This window comes from Hydra vulgaris, chromosome 04 (assembly GCF_038396675.1).
Source record: "Hydra vulgaris chromosome 04, alternate assembly HydraT2T_AEP".
NCBI classification, from domain to species: Eukaryota; Metazoa; Cnidaria; class Hydrozoa; order Anthoathecata; family Hydridae; genus Hydra; species Hydra vulgaris.
In genome coordinates this window covers 42,701,298-42,719,626 of record NC_088923.1, presented here as the reverse complement: position 1 = coordinate 42,719,626, position 18,329 = coordinate 42,701,298, and the positions used below count along the sequence as shown (strand labels likewise).

Here is an 18,329-nt window from a genome sequence, read left to right as displayed (position 1 = left end):
AGGTTTTAGGTTGATGCCTCATTAAATGTCAAAACAAATATGCTGCAGAAAATGCTTCATAAATAAGCAAAACCCAGAGATTTGACAGAGATGTTTAAGAGAAAAACATCTTGACAGCCTTGTTTGTCAAGATGTTTTTCTCTTAACCATCTTGACAAACAAAGCTGATCAGAACTTTCACTTGAAATATGGCATGATTAACATTTAAATGACCCATCAGACAAACCCAAAAACAAATTAAATAACACAATGGCTCACATTACAAACTATAAGTTAAGTCTTTGTAGTAGCATTTTCTACTTTGAATCTTTCAAGTATCTTTCACACTAAGTATATCTTTATTTTTGTAATTACTTCAGAATCTTTTACTTAAAGTTTCAAAACTATCAAAATATTAGTTTTTTCTGTGGTAAAATGATGCATTAGGTTTTTACAATAAAATTAACAGCATTTTTTTAATAGGATAAATATTTTGTGAATGATTCAGCTAATCAGTTTTGCATTTACAAAAATTATTATGTCCTAAAGTAATTATTTTTACAGATATTTTAAATATTCTTTTTTATAATGATATTTTTAGGATTATGGGTTTATGTTTTTTATAATGATATTTTTAGGATTATAGGTTTATGTTTTTTATAATGATATTTTTAGGATAATGGGTTTATGTTTTTTATAAAGATATTTTTAGGATTATGGGTTTATGTTTTTTATAATGATATTTTTAGGATTATGGGTTTATGTTTTTTATAATGATATTTTTAGGATAATGGGTTTAAGTTTTATAAATTAGGTTATGACTAATTGTTATTGTTAATTAATAATTTATTGGAGTGTTCAAAAATCCTATTAGTGTATGTAAAGTTTATGTTGCATAAAAACATTAGAGTATATTCATTGTAAAAAAAAAAAAAAAATACAACAATCAAGTTTCTTGAAATCATGTATGTTAAAAGATCAACTGTTATAGATTTAAAAGTTAAAGAAGTTAAAATCAATCATTATTGATTATAAAAAAGACTATAAATAGTTCTGATAAGAAACATACAGAAAAAAAAAAAAAAGCGATAATAACAGTGTTACAGCCAAGATTGAAGTAGATTAACTTGATTGTTGTAAGATATCTTAAATGATAGTATATTGATGTTAATTTTTAGCAATCTTAGAATATTTTCTTCTTCTTGTAAACTGTACACAAACAAATACAAGTTTAATTGTAATTTTTTATTTACAATTTTAAAAGAAATATTAAATTATAAAAAAATATGCAATAATACTAATAATATCTATCAATATATAATACTAACAATATTATTTTACAGATTTGTTAAAAGAACTTTCAGAAAATATACAAAACGGAACTGCCAATAATGATAGCTCGGACAGAAAGCGTACACACAGTAACTCTAATAGTCATTCAGCGAAGAAGGAGGAGGTTCAAAAAGAAGAACTTCAAGTTGAATTAAATTATACACCTGAGCAACTTAAAGAAGTAAAAAGGTAAAGTTCATTAAACCATTCAGTTTGAAAAAAGATGTTCAATGTTAAGATCTTGTTATATGTTTTTTTTTTTTTGGACCAAGTTATTCAAGTTTGAATATCTGAGAGAAACTTAACCTTTACTTTCCCAGCCAAATATTTTACTGTCTAAAAAGTAAAATATTTATAAGTAAAATAGACAGTAAAATATTTGTTTATTGTTTAAAATAGTTGTCCTATGACAAAAGAATAAAATAAGACTGTATGATATTTTAAATTGTTTTCTTTCAAAATCTATTGTTTATTAATATTATTAATAATGCCACCATGTTGTAACCTTTATAAAGAGCTACTATTTATTTATTACGGTTAATTGCTGACTTCCAACTTGATTTAAAAAAAAAATCAAGTTGGAAGTTCTACCTTTTTATTTTTTTTTAAAAGTGTATTTTGGACTAAGTAATACGATTTTGAATCTTATACAAAATATAACTTCTGACAGCTTAATTTAAATATTATTTTGATATTTTAAATACTTGTATTTAAAAGTCAAAAGATGGATTCATTTAGATTAAACCAATCAGAAGCATTTTAATAAAGAATAATCTGGTCCACATGGTTTATGTATCTTTTTTGATATAAGATTTATAGATATTATGCTTGCAAGTAAATTAAACTATAAAATATTTTTTAAAACAAATTTACTCTTAAAAAGGCTGCAACTAAACACTATTTAAGTTGGAAGTTAACAGGAATCAAAGTTGACTTTTTACGAAAAAAAAACTATATGAGTAAAAGTTTTTTGAACATGTATGAACAGTTACTGTAAAAAGGTATGACTTGCTAAATGGTAAGTCATGTGAGATTAAGCTTTGGTTGATGAAACAAAAGATGAAAGGTTGCTTGAGCACTGACCATGGTATTATTTGTAGAAAAGAGAAAAATACAACCTAATGATGAGGCTTAAGTTTGATGAATGATGAGGCTTACATTTATAATGCATTCTCAGACTGTGTCTTAAAGAGAAAAAGCATTATTAAAAGAACCAGCACAAATATTGCAACAGTATTCCACTTAAAAAATAACGAGTAAGAAAGTGGTAAACACAATAAAGAGAGGAAGCCTTATTCTAAATTTATAATTGGTTGTAATGGTTGTCTTTAACACTGCTAAGTAGCTTTACCTGCTCCATAATGCCATGACAACCCAACATATGCCCTGTGTATTTTTTGAAATATTATTTATGTCTTTTAACCTATTAGTTTTCATTCCGATTTACAGGCTGGCTATAGCTATTGTTAAAAAAAAAAAGAAATTTTCATTTTACTAAGTTTTAATAGTATTAAGTTTATTAAACTTTCATTTGATTTCATGATTAAGGAAACATAAAGAAAAATCTAATTCTAACCAGAACACCCTAGTTTTATAGTACTATAGTTTTAAGTTAATAGTAAATATAATATTAAATAATAATAAATAGTTAGGCTGTTAAAAAATTTTTTTAAAAATTTTGTGAAGCCGTAATTTTGTTATTTGAAGACGAACAGTAACAGTGCTTATATATATATATAAGTGGCATTTATATGTAGTGAATATATAAAAAATGGCTTACTATTAAAGATTATATATATTGTTATTTTTATATTTGTCGTGTTTTATTAACAATACAACAATAGTACTGTGAGTTGGGTACAAACCTACGCGGGAATGAAAACATTGTATCACATACACAAAGATTATGTGAAGCTTCATATTTTTTAACTTCAAAAAAGTTAGGTAAGGTTGGCCAAAGTTCAGAAGATGATTTAGTTCAAATCAGATTGATTGATGGCCTCCAATCTTCTTTTCAGAGAATTAAAGCTCTAGAAATGCTAAAGAGTGAAGAGTAGGGTGTTAGTGGAAAAAAATATGGAAAATTTAAAAAAGAACCACTTGAAAAATATATGCAAAGCAAATATTAGGTATGAAAGAAAAATAGAGGAAATAGAAAATGATGCTAGTGTATATTCTATTAATTTAAATGGTGCAAACTCAGAGATTTATGTAAAAATAAATTACTACAATATAAAAATGCAAATTGATACCAGAAGTCAGGATTTAATATCTGAATCTAAATTACAAAAATGTTATCTGAAACAATTTGATAGGCAACTTTGGAAACTGAATCTAAAATGAATATTGTAAGAATTATTGTTGCAAACTGTGCAAAAAATCATGGTGTAATTAGCTGGATGTATTAAATGTTAATGCAACAAAATTAGTTAATAGTATAAAGCCTATTGTTCATGGGCGTTTAATTAACTGCAAAGCAAATATACTGTTAAAAAATGGCATACAACCAACTTATTTTGAATCTTGATCTCTTCCTATTCACATAAAACCACTAGTGATAAATATACTCAATGAAATGATACAACAAGGGTTGCTCGAAAGGGTTCCTCCTGGTGGGAGCAAATGGGCATCACCACTTATGATTGTTAGAAAAACATGGAGATTTACGCATATGTGCAGATAACAGGCCTTGTTACGAGATTTCGCTGCGTAACAAAAACGCGTAATACATTTCTAAGTAACTCAACTCAGCAAACATATTTTGTATTGTTAAAAGTTATATTGCGTTACTAGCATCTTTTCAAGTACCACATTATAATTAAAGTTATTTTATTAACACGTTAAAAATCATTCAGTTTTTTTCTCACTATAACAAAAGTTAAAAAAATAAAAAATCTAAGTTCCTATTTGGAAAAACATTTTTATTATTTCTTTCAAATATGAACTAAATTTTATTTAAAAAAAAATATTTTTTTCATAAAATGTAAAATAATATTTGTTTATTTTCTAATAATTCTACAGTTGGTTTTTGGTTATTTTATTAACTGTTAGTAAATTTTTTCTTATTTATTTTGTGAACTCTTTTTAATAATGTTTTTAAACAATAAAGAGTTTTTTTTGTTATTCATCAGTTACCGATAACATATTCGTGATCATAAATGATTTTCATAAATTAAACGAACGTCATTAAAACTTTACATTATTGAATTAACAATAAACAAAATATCTTATTAATAAAATATTTACATCGAAATAAATCGTGCATTTTTTAAAACTATTATGACAAAAAATAATTTTTATATTTAAAAGGAGTTTATATATTTAATTCCTTAAGATAAAACTTAAAACACTCTATTTTTTTTAACTAATTTTTAACAACAACAAAAAAATTATTAAACAAACTGTTTCTTTAACAAAAAATCTATTAGTTTACAATTGCAGTTAAATGCTTTTACTTACGATTTTATTTCTTCTAAATAAACGTCACGTTAACGACATCAAAAGATAATTTAAATAATTTAAAAGATAAAAGTTTTTGCGTAGCGCAAATCTGCTGAACGTGTAGGCAAATTGCCTTTTTGCAGGCAAAATGCGAGCTGCGTAACGCTTCTTAACAAGGCCTGAGATAACAAAATAGGTGTTAACCAAAAGGTATGCTCAGATTCATACCCTATTCCAAATATTGAAACTGTATTTTATAAAATGGCAGGAATGAAATATTTTGCTAAATAAAATATTCTAAGTAGAATGAAATATAGATCTCAAGGGAGTTTGTCATCAAATTGAGATGGACAAAGATGCACAAGAAATAACAACAGTTAATACTTCTATTGGATTGTTAAGATGGACATGTTTACCGTTTGGAATAAAAACTGCAAGTGCCATATTCCAAAGAGCAATAGAATCTGTTGTTAGTATTATTATTCCTAATATGATTATATTTCAAGATGATATATGTGTTGGTGGTAAAAATGCTGAAGAAATGGACAGAGAATGAGGAAGAGATGAAGAGTTTAAATCGAATTTGAGTAAAATTTTGAGCAAGTTGAAAAATCTAAGATGAGTATAAATAAAAGAAAATTAGTGAATGAAACAAAAAGTCTTTCATTTTTAGGATAGGAACTGTCAGAAAAGGGAGTTACCCCAGATCCTAATTTGGTCAGCACATTAGTCAAAATAAATCTTCGCATTTTTTGTTGGGTAGAAAATTTAAATTGATATCAGATCACAGACCATTAGAGTTTATGTTTGGTTGTAATAAAGAACTGTCTAAAGTAACATCTGCTAGAATTTTAAGATGAACCCTGCAAATGATGGCATTTGACTACTAAATAAGCTATAAGAAGGGAAAAAACATTCCTCATGCTGATGCATTATTGAGATGGTCTTTTTTCTACCACAGGATGAAGAAAAGGACCAAGAAACCTTTACATACCTAGTCAAATCAGATATCGCGAATCCTGAGCAGATAATAAATGAAACAGAAAATGATAGAGTATTGATGGATATCAAAACCTGAATTAGCAAAAATAATTAGAGCAGATGCCCTATAGCAGAAAGACCTTATAAATCTATTAGGAATAAACTGGCTATTGAAAAGGGAATTGTATGTAATGGTGATTTTATTGTATCTCCTAAAAAAAGGAGAAGGAAATTTATCAAATCAGTCCATGATGAGATACATTATGGCACAATGCAAACTCAATGTAAATTAAAGTTGGAAGATTGGCGGCCTTCCTACTATCAAGATGTTGAAGAATATGTGAAAACTGTTAAAAATGTGTGGAGATAAAGAGAGGTGAAGAAAGAGAGGACGTTACATACATGGCCAAAAAAAACCTTAGTGCAGAGTGCATACGGATCATACTGTGACCAAATACACAAATGCCTAATTATTCATAACTATACTAAGCCTAGTATAGTTATGAATAATGAAGACAGTATACGTTATGATCCCATTAATATTAAGACACTCGATTCTTTCAATAGTGATAAATCTGATATGTCCGAACTACTTGTAACTAAAGAAGAATGTACCCAGAATCAAAGAAATACATGGTCGACAAGGGGGCAAAAGCCAATATGTTTCAGGGATATGAAGCCGTTAAACTTTGTTATTTGTTGACAAACAGTAACAGTGTTTATATATATATATACGTGAGGTTTATATGTAGTGAATATATAAAAGATGCCTTACATATAAAGGATTATATTGTTATTTTTATATTAATTGTGTTTTATTAACGATACAACAAATTTTAAAAATTATTTTTTATTATATTATTTCTAGTTTCAATTATTCTATTTTTAATACATAATATCATGTAATATTGAATTTTTATCTACTTTATTTGAATATTTTATTTCAATAGAATTAAAGGTTGTAAAGATTTCTATGATGTTCTTGGTATAAGTAAAGACTTTACAGATAACGAATTAAAGAAAGCTTATAGAAAATTAGCATTGCAGTTTCATCCTGATAAAAATCATGCTCCTGGTGCAGCAGAAGCTTTTAAACGTAAGTTTTTAACTTTTCAATTATTAATGACCTCTTTATAGTTGTTACAAATACAACATATGCATAGATTGCTTCGAGATCCAAGTGTATTGTGTTGATTAGAAAGCAAGAGGTGCTTTTGAATTTTGAATTTTCATATTGAGGTAATCATGCCAAAATTTGTAGCAATATATAATCTTAAAGTAAGTTTGTGAAAAAAACATAGATTAAAGTTGTAATTATTTAATTTATTTGTTGTAATTGTTAGACATGAAACCAATGTAATGGTGGATAAATGTAATGGTGCAATGTAGATTAAAGTAATAGTGTCTAAGAAGCATGAAAAAAGAACATTAAATTTTAACCTGTTTCATAACACATTTTATAAATAGCTAGAAAAAGTGTTGCCACAAAAAAAAAAAAAAAAAAAAATAGTGATTAGAAAGCAAATGTTTTAAATATTGGATGTTTTATGCAATCGTGGACAGGAAAGGCATGCAATCGCGTTCCAATCTTAACCACACATGTAATTTTTTTTTTTTTTTAAAAGCTTGACCACGGCTCTTTAGATAATTAAAAACATGCTGAAAAAAACCAACAAAGGAAAAAATTTATAAACAAGTTAAACCATATAAAAAAAGAAAGAAAGCTTAACAAAAGAGAAATTAAAAAAAATTAAAACCTTTAGCTCTAAAAAAAAATCAACTAATATAAATCTGAAAAACTAAAACTCTAAAAAAAAATTATTTTTAATTATGTTTTGAAATTATGTTAAGGTTGAATAACTCTTCATGTTCGTTTGAGAAGTTTCTAACTGATTTTTTTTATATTAGGAAAATAGAAAATAAAACTTTTAATTCTAAATAAAAATATTTATATGATTATTTTTTATTCATTTATGTATTTTTATATATTAATCAAAAAAAGAATTCATAAACTAATAAAATAATAATATAAATAATTTTAATTAAACATTAAAAAAATTTAAAATTTTTTTTTAAATTCTCCTAATACAAAAAATTTCAGTTATAACCTTTTTTAAACCAACATGACAAACTATAAATCTTTGATCTTTTGTAATGTTTTTATAATAGTAGGCGAACTCTTTTAAATAAAAAAAACTCATCTAATTATCGTTTAATAAAAAACTAACTTTATTTATATAATCAAAAAGTTTTTTTAAAAGAGGTTTATTGAAACGCTGTTTCAATAAACTTTTTTTTATTGTTGTCGTTGTTTATAAAATTAAGAATACAAATTGTTTAAAAAAAATTACATTCATCATTAGGAAAAAAATACTTGAAATAAGTAAAAGCTTTATTTAATATTCTATGATAATTTATTTAATTTATTTTAAATTTGTTTAAAAGGGTTTAGCTTAGTGTAAACAAATCTTATTAGAAAGTTAACAAAATAAATAAATAGTTAAAGCATAAAAAAAAAATAACTTTGTTATGTTTTCGACTATTAGATTTATGGATTCATCAAAAAGTTTATTAAAAAAATCATTTTTGTTGTTGTTTATAAAATTAATTGTACAAATTGTTTTAAAAATATTTACATTCATCATAAGAAATACACTTTTTAACAATATAATATGTTTCGATAATTTAAATGTCTTTTATAGTATACAATCTTTAAAAGCAATTTTTCGCTTTATTACCTTATACTTTATTTAGCACATTTTTTAAACGTTTTCAAAAATCTAAAAAGCCGTGGTTAACATGTCACAAATAAATCTGTGGTCAGGAATAAAGTACAATTGCACACCTTTCCTGTCCACGGCTGTATATGACAATCAAAAGCTTACATTAAAAAAATGCAAGGGTTAAATTTATCTACTTTTTTATTTCTATTAGTTTTTTTAACTTTTTTTTCGTTTATTTATCTCCAAATCCAAGGGGATGCTACTATAGTTGAAGAGGCTGTCATTTTTTATAATAGTTTTTACAAACTCAACCTTTTAATTCTGGAACACAGGCTGCGATGAACAACGCTACTACACAGAAAAACAAGTTGAGTGCGGTACTACTAGAGACTTATTGGGGATTGTTGTTGGCTATTGAAGGCTATATTCTAGGGGATATAGTTATGTTTGATCTTGAGGTCTTAGCACAAAGGACAATTGTTTGTATCAGTAGGGTGTCCTATATAAATTTGGATTATAAATCACTTTAAATATAATGATTTTATGTCTAGTCTACTAGAAGCAATAAATGTATAATTATCAAAATATACTGTTTTTAAAAGTTTAATTAATAAAAAAATGCCAGCATATACAAAAATTTTTTTTGTGTTTTTAAAATTGTTACAAATACTTTTTTTTCATTAAATTATTTGATGAAAAGTTGTCATTAATTTAAGAATCATGTGTAGTAATCAACATGATAAAAGAATAACTTGTGATGTTATTGGAAACTAATAAAAAACTATTTCTAATGTTTATTTATGAGTATATACTATGAGTATATAACCTATAGTTTTTATTGATACCATTTTTTTCAATACTAAGAAAAACAAACTCAGCTTCAAAAAAATTTGAAAGGCTATAAAGTGTCTTCAAAAATTAATAAGAAAGGAATGCTTATTTGTTCATTTTTTTCTATTTTTTTTTTAAAAAGATAAGAAATCAAGCATGTGTAGTAGAAAATTATTTTATTTATAGGTGTAATGCAAAATTTTTCAAATTTTGTACTAAAAGCTTCTTCATTGTTTCTTAAGTTTATTTGTTTTAGGCTTAAGTTATTTTATTTTCTTAGGTTTATTATTGTTTCCATTTAATTGATATTCTTTTCTTCCAATTACACATGCAAATAAAATACTCATGACTATCGAAAAGTAATATTTTTTCAAATATTTTTTATTATTTTTTATAAACATAAAGTAAAATTTAAAGCACTTAATAGTTCTAATAGTTATATAAAAAAATACAAATAAGCATTTAGGTAACAGTTTAAGTTTTTTTTTTGTATTCATTGCTCTTTTATTTATTAAAGTACGGTTTTTTACTTGAACAATATTGTTCCAAAACCTAACTATTAATCCAGAAATATTATAAATGTCTAACCTAGCCTGCAACCAAAATGGGTAAAATTCTGTTTGTACTTCACACATAATCAACTGATCTTAAATTTCTCACTAAATGTCTAGGATTTAATTTAGGTTTAAATATTATCTCTTATTAAAATAATCAAGTCAAAAAGAGACAATTAACAGTGATAGAAAAATAGAATGTGTTAATAAGTTTTTTTATCTTAGAGATACAATTAGTGAAGAAGAGACATCAAGGGCAAGAATAGGGTATACCTGGGCCACATTTAGAAAATTATCTCCCATTCTAATAGCAAAAAGTGCATCATTAGAGATTTAAGTTTTACAAGTTTTTTTTTTTTTAAGTTTAAAGTTTTTTCTAGAGTGTTATGATGCATGACAATGAAGTTAATAATGTTCACTGCCAATAATGAAATATGTTGGTTGGTAATGTCCACATCAATGTTTTAAGTCAAATGTTCAAAGTACTGCTTACAGAAAGTAACTTTTTTAAAACTACTCCAGGTTAGGTCAGGCTCAAGATCATCACAATCACCCTGCAACTGTTTTTATGTAATCCAGTACTACCTGTCCTATGCCCTGCTTCTTTGTAGGGTTTGCTTTTTTTAGGCAAAGGCTAAGAGAAATAAAATCCAACTTAAAATTCCCCTGCTTTGTGCTCTTGGTTAAGTAAAGTCTAGAGATATTGTCTCAATAAAAATCATCTTGGGGAGAAGTAAAATGCATCGAGCTGCTGTCTTGTAGAAAGCCTAGGCTTTAGGGGTTAGCAGAATAATTATCTTTTGAATAATTGCCTCAAAACCCTTCTTAATCTATTACTGGTGTAAGATCCATTAAACTCAGTTCAATGGTTCTGAGGCCAACTGGAAGTAATGTTTCCAAAACTCTCTGATAGCTCTAAGAGAAGCTGATTTCATCAACAAGTGTAAAATAACATAGTATGATTTTTTACACCTGTTAATGGAATCAGCTTGTTGAGTATTAAAAGGGCCATTTTAGACATGGATGGTTGTGTCTCTGTTAGTGCTTTTGGTGTGCATTTTTGAGACCACATAAAGAGCCCTAAGTTATGACTTTAGGTTAATTAGCATGACTGAGCTTATTGCTTAAGATGCTGTGCTCTATCTATGAATAAGTCAAGTTCTCTTTAAACTTAAACCATGCCCAAAATAACTAAAAATAATAAAAAAAATAACTAAAAATAATAAACACTCCCACCACCTAACTGTTTCAATATACCGTAGACCAGGGTTAATTGAGTACGTTTTTATGATTGTTGCCCTTTCCGAAGTTGTTTAGAGCAGTTACTTATTATTTTTTCAGCATGTCATTGTTTATATTGATAGTTTATACATATACTAATCATGTTTTAAGGTTGTTTTTTTTTTAAATTTTTTTTGGGTTGTTTTTTTCAGAGAATATACTCATTTAGCCCCAATTATGGAGTTATAAGAGTACATCCATTACTTTAGAATGGAAAACCTAATTTGCCCCCTGAAGGGTTTAAATGAGTACACCATTAGAGTTTAAAAAAAAACTAGTGACACACACCTATATGTAAGCAACATTTTAAACAAAATAACACCTAATTAAAGATAGTACAATTGTTTTTTTAAAAAGTACAAATTAGTAATGTATTTTTTACAAATTTGTTATCAACTGAGATCAAATGTTATAAAACTATAGATGATAACACCTTAAGGCACAGTATAGCACCTGCTAGGTAAGAACTAAACCTCTCATGAATTGACTAGCAAAATAAAAAATAAAAAATATTGTTACCAGTAATGTCTGTTTTTAAAAACTTTAAAAAACTAAGATCAACATTTTATTAAACCACCTACAGGCCTTCCCAGGAGAGGCGTGCGGTCGCACGCCTTGAGTGAACACGGATATTTTTTTTTTTTTGGATAACTCGGCCACGCTTATTTAGCATATATTAAAAATAACGCATTTTTAAAAAGGCGCTGAAAAAATCAAATTAAATTCGTTGTATTATTTTGTAATTTTCTTAATAATTTATTATTTTCATTAATAAGGAAACAATAACATAAAAATAATATATATATATATATTTTTTCTTTGAATTTTTTTTTCTTATAACTTTATAAATTTTTATTTTTTTTATTTTACATATTTTTTTTTCTAATTTTAAATTTTTTCACATAAGTATGTCTTTCTACAAAAAATAACTTCTAAGTTCTAGAAGAATTATTATCTACAAGGTTCTCGATAGAGGTATGAACGATTAGCTCATTCGGTTGAGACTTTATATAGCGCTGCGGAGACCCAGGTTCGCATCCCGCGTCGGCAGAGCATATTTTTCAAAATAGATTAAAAAAGTTTTCGGTCACATTTTCTGTTTATTTTTTCGACTTGTCTTAAATATTGTTGCTGAAAAAATCAACACCTAAAAATATATTATAAATAATTATAATATAAATAAATAAAATATAAATATAAATAAATAAATTTTTTTTTTATGTTTACTAGACTTGAAAAAAAAAATTGTAATAAGAAAAATTTTTTTTTATTAAATAAGTATAAATATATATATATATATATATATATATATATATATATATATATACATTTCATTTTTATGTTAATATTTTTATATTAATAATAAGAATAAATTATGAATAAAAATAATAAAATAATACGACAATTTAGTTAGGTTTTCTCAGCGCCTTTTTAAAAATGCTTCATTAATATATGCTAAAAAACCGTGGCCAGACTCTCAAAAAATATATATATATGCGTGGTCACTCAAAGCGACCGACCGCACGCCTCTCCTGGGAAGGCCTGACCTACTACAGATGTTACGATGTTAGAGCACATTATAACAATTGCTTAAGTATAATACTATTCATATATGTCATGAATTGACTACTTGCGTTTGAGCCATATTTAATGTATTCAATCAACTAGCCGTGAATTTGAAAACAGTCGTGATTTATAAAGTCAATTCAACTAAAATCTGATTGTTCAACAAATTAAAATGTTTTCACTTTAAACCTGTAAAAAAATATACTGTTGAATTATAGTTGTCAATTTAGCACTAAATTTGTGTTGTAATTAAAGAAATATATCTCTGACCTGTTTCTAAGAGTTTTTGTAAATGGCCTCAAATAACCTCAAAATCATAGGTCAAATACATTTTTGAAAAAAATAATTACATAATGTAGTTGAAATTAAATTATAAATAAAACATTAATATGTTATCCATGACTAATCTTAAAATTTGGATTAATACATCCACATTTTCTCCACAGAGAAGAGTTCAAAGACATTTTTTTTGAAATTCAAAAGCACATTTATCACTTACTGGCTACATGTTTTCAAAAACCAATTGTAGTTACAGGTAGGTCTTGATTGTACTAATAATGCTGAAAAAAAATTAAATCTATAACAACAATACCAAAAGTGTTATAACATTTCTAAACTTTTTCTATTTTTTGACTCTTTTAACTCCCTGGTACTCAATTAACCCTGTTTTACAGTATTTTTCTCAAATATTCATTGTCTTTGATGTAACTTTCCATCAGTTGGATTTTACCTCTTGCAAAATTCACCAGACTTTTTTGCTCGTTGTGAGACTAATTTAAATTCAGCTGTTCCTTCTTCAGATCTCAGTATTGATGAGTACTATCCTTTTAATCGCAAAGTCTCCAATAGTCACATGCTTGGCTTGGGGGTATACTTATGCATCAATTCACCTGTTTGTTGAGAAATCAGGTTTGATCCCTGACCATTTTTTTATGTGCTTCCGCTTGCACCTTTTTACTCAAGAGGTGCAAGCAAATCACCTTTTTTTTTGTTCTTATTGTTTTCCTTCTTCTCAAGACTGCACTCTTTTAGATTTTAATCATATTGATCATGCCATTTCTCTTTACCCCTCTGCCAATATCATTGTTATTGGTGACTGTAATGCTCATCACACTGAATACCCCTCTGCCAATATTGTTGTTATTTATGAAATTAATGCTTATCACACTGAATGGCTTGGCTCTAACACCACTGACCCCTCTGGCACTAAAGCCCATAACTTTTGTATTTCTCATACTCAGATACTTTGTGACTCGTTTTCTAGGCAACCCTAATTGCTTACCTTCACTTTTTAACTTTTGTTTTGTCTCTGACCCTAACTTTTGTTCAGTTTCTTCTTGTTCTTCTTTAGGTGGTTCCAACCATGCAATGATCTCTATCTTAAGATATCTTTCTTGTACTTCTTCTTTAGAATCACCCTATCATTGCACTAATTACTACTACACTAAAGCTGACTGGGATTCTTTTTGCGATTGCCCTTGGACTGATCTTTTTTCTCTTTCTACTGATAAATATGCCTCCTACGTAGCGTCCTGGATCCGGGCAGGTATAGAAGTTTTTATTTCTTCTCGTCAGTTCCAAATCAAGCTTCATTCTACTCTAAGGGGTTCACCTTCTTGTGCAACTGCTGTATCTAATTGTAGTCATCTTTTTCACCATTTTCAAAAGAACAATCCTTTTCAGAACAAACATCAATTTTACAACACCTTTCTACATTTTTACATGTATCTAATTGTAATTATTTTTCTCACCTTTTATAAAAGAAGAACTCTCTTGAAAACGAACGTCTATTTTACAGCACTTTTTTACATTGATTTCTATGCAAGAAATCGATCTAAAAAAGTAGTCTGATGCTAAACTCTATTATTCCCAGTTTACTAAATCTCGTATCTTTCCTCAGAAATTGGGCTCTAGAGAATTTTGGAAAATTTTTAACAGTGTCATTAACTTTACATTAAGTAAGTCTAACATTTCATCTCTAATACATGGGATCTTATCACTTTACATTAGGTAAGTCTAACATTTCATCTCTAATACATGGGATCTTATGGCCATACTCTTCCTATCATTCTAGTTAAATAAGTTAACCTATTGTTAACCATTCAAATTACTCCAGGTTCCATAAAGTCATATCTTAATTAAACGATTCAATGGCTTGTGGTTTAGACAACATTCCTGTCAAAGTCTCACAAAAGTTTTCTACAGAACTCTCTTCAATTCTCTCTAAACCGTTTAATAAGTTTATGACCGAATCTTGTTTGCTGCACTCTGGAAAATGGCATCTGTGGTTCCAGTTTCTAAAATCTCTGAAGAACATTCTGATTTCTATAGCTTTCAATAAAGCTTAGCATGCTGGTCTTCTTTTAAAGCTTGCTTCATATGGTGTGCCTGGAAAAATGTTTGGAGTTATCAAATCATTTCTGACCGCTTTATTAAAGTCATCCACAAAGGCCAACACTTTTCATTTCCAGTAACTTCTGGGGTACTTCAAGGGTCTATCCTTGGTCTTGTTTTGTTTTTTATCTACATTAATAATCTTCTGGATGATCTTACGTCTAAAGTGGAAAAAAGTCTTCTAATTTTAATCGCTTAGGAAAGCCAGCTGATCTTGAATCTAATCTCACTTCTCTAAAAGATTAGGGCTTGCAATACTGTCAACATTTTTATATTAGTGAATGGAAACCCTCTTATTGAGTCTTCTTCCTAAATGTCATCTTGGATTATCATTCACTACTGACCTCTCATGGAAATTATAGATACAAATGTTGTCAAGTTAGCAACTGCTAAGGTTGTTTCTCTCTACTGTATTTGCCATTATCTTACTTCTAATTTTATTCTCTACCTCTACAAATCTCTTATTCATCTTTGTATGAAATACTGTTGTCATATTTGAACTGCTTTTCTAGAGATGCTCTTTTTTTTTAGATAAGGTCCAAAAACGCATTGTAAACGTAGTTGAACTTACATTACCTGTTAAGCTTGAGCCTCTTTCCCATTGTTGTAAGGTTGCATCTCTTTCTCTTTTTTACTAATGCTTTCATGGTTGCAATTCAAATAAGCTATAATCTCTAGTTCCATCAACCAAAGCTCATTTTTGCTTGACTCATCTTTCAGCAAAGTCACATCCTTTTACTGCATCTGCCCTGCCTACTCTGAAAACTTTTTTTCGATTAGTTTTTTTTACCATACTTTAACCCTTTAAAGTTCTTTTCCATCTTCATATTTCCTGACTCATACAACCACAACTTCTTAAGTCTTTTGTCAACTGTTTCTGTGCTCTTTTCTGTATTCTTTGTTTTCTAGTAACTTCTAATTTAATAGTGGTTGCTTGCAGCCTTGTTATAGGTGAATTAGTATATAAGAAAATTCTTTTGGAAAATTATTAAATCAGAAATTTTAAACCATGTCTAAAATATTAATTCGTATAGTTTGATTGAGTCTAAAATAATAACTCGTTTAAGATTGTCTAATAAATATTAATATTCAATTCAACGTCAATACCCATTTGTGAGTGTTTGACATGGAACTCACGGCAGCCATTACACCAAAGTTAATAGCAAGAAAGAGTCGCAACACTTTTTGTGTCAGAAAATGTGTACAAATTGTATGCAAATAACTAACTTATGTAAACTTCAAATTATGTAATGTTAAAACACATATCAAGTTTTACAGTTTTACTTTTACTTTAAAATTGAATTTCCGCAACATTTCCTTAATTTTGATTTATAACATTTATTTGTTGTTTTAAAAAGTCTTTTGTTTATTAAATAGTTTTAAAACTTTCATCAAACAATACTTCTTAGTAGCCGAAGTGATTAAGTCGCAACATTCTGAAGTGAAATACTGTGGTTCAAATCCTTGCTTCTCCCCCCTTTTTTTTAAAATCTTTTTCGATTTTTTAAAATAAAAAATACTTTTATAAAGTTTTACTTTTATATAAAAATTACATTGCAGCAAAATCTCCCTAACTTTGATTTAAAGCATTTACTTGCTGTTATTACAGGCTTGGACAGGAATGCTGTGTGATCGCACACTGTAACTGACCACGCTTATAATAAATTTTCTTTACAATTTGACCATGGTGGTTTAAATGCCATTAAAAAAAATTGTTACGTTATAAATAACTTTTAATTGTTGATCTTTTCTGAAGTTTTTATTTTACGCGAAGACTTTTAATAAAATGAAAAAGTAATCATAGTGATTGTTTAAAATAAACAATCACTATGATTACTATGATTATTTTGTGTAAATTAACAAATGTTATATTTAAATTTTTTTTATGTATGCATATTTTATGACAAATTTAAATATGATAGTTTTTTTTAAACTATTTTTCCATGTCTTTCTAAAACTCTTTTGAAAGATGATTTTTTAAGTTATTTTAAATTATGAATAAGTTGAATTAAATCTTCTGTTGCAATGGAATGATTTAATTGTTTTATTTTTTTTGTTTCTATTTTTACAAAGAATTGTTTAAACTTTTTTTTTTTAATTTGACTAACTAATCAGAGTATGAAATGATTAAAAATTACTATTTTAAATAGACTATGGTATTTTTTTAAATCTTTTTTTTTTATATACAACTTTTTGAAAAAAATAAATGTTTATGCAATTTAAAAATGATACATATAACGCTTTTTAGTAATTAAAATAAAATTTGTTTATTCATTAAACAATTATTAGAAGTAATTTGTAAAAGCGTTTTGCGTAACTTAAATGAAACATTTCAAAAAATAAATTTTAAGTAATTAATTTAAAATGCATTTACAAACGTAACAAAAAGTAATTTTCGCTTCGAGTTTGAGCTTTATTTTAGTGTTTATATATTTTCTTTTTCATAAGGAGTTGTTTTTATTTTTTCATTATTACTTTTTTTAATTTTCTTCCTAGTTTAAGTTTAGCTAGTGTTTCTTTTTTTAAGTTTAGTGCATTTCTAAAATGTTTAAAAATCATTTAAACATCTAAACAGTCGTGCACTGTTAAAAATTTTGACTTTTTTGCCGACTAAATATCCCTAAATTGCCCTTTTGAGGGTTGATTCTATATATATTGGGGACTCCAAAACAACAAATTTTAAAATCCTGGATTAAAATCCAAAGGAGATATTTCGTTTTCGCTTCGAAATTACCGACTTTTCTCACTAACTTACTTAAATACTTTGTTTTGGAATTGTAAAACCTAAATTAGCTCAAATAAATTTAATATATATTTTATTATATTGCTATAGAAAAATAAATAGATAACAATAAAAAAATACACAATAAATATGTAAAATTATTATTCACAACATTTCTAAATTTAATTATCACAAATATCTTCATTGTACCCTTTTGTGCTTCTTAGAATTTTTTGGTATTGTAATCAACAACGCAATTCAACAGCTGTTTGGAATAATCTGGATGAGACATAATCCTTTTGAATCTTTGCCAATGAGGCTTGAAGTTTGAATGGAGTGCCTTTGTTGTTTGCTCAATTGTAAATTCCAATACCAGTTTTATCGTGCTTTAGAAATTGTGGAACATGGTAAAAGACAGCATAAACTTTTGTTGTGATAGAAACAATCAACTTTAGATAATTGCTCTTAAACTCTTGAATCTTTTTCTCAAAGTCTGGAGAGAGTGAGTATTCAAAAAAAAAAAAT

The 18,329-nt window shown here is 27.0% G+C and overlaps 1 protein-coding gene across 1 annotated transcript in view; it reads left to right on the top strand.

Annotated features, from left to right (window-relative positions):
- The window catches only part of LOC100207309 (dnaJ homolog subfamily B member 12), a 55,599-nt gene that overhangs the window by 2,616 nt on the left and 34,654 nt on the right, over window positions 1-18,329 (top strand). Inside the window, exons 2-3 of the mRNA XM_065796396.1 lie at window positions 1,323-1,500; window positions 6,684-6,829. Of these exons, the coding sequence (XP_065652468.1) occupies window positions 1,323-1,500; window positions 6,684-6,829 (324 nt within the window). The remainder of the gene's footprint in view (window positions 1-1,322; window positions 1,501-6,683; window positions 6,830-18,329) is intronic.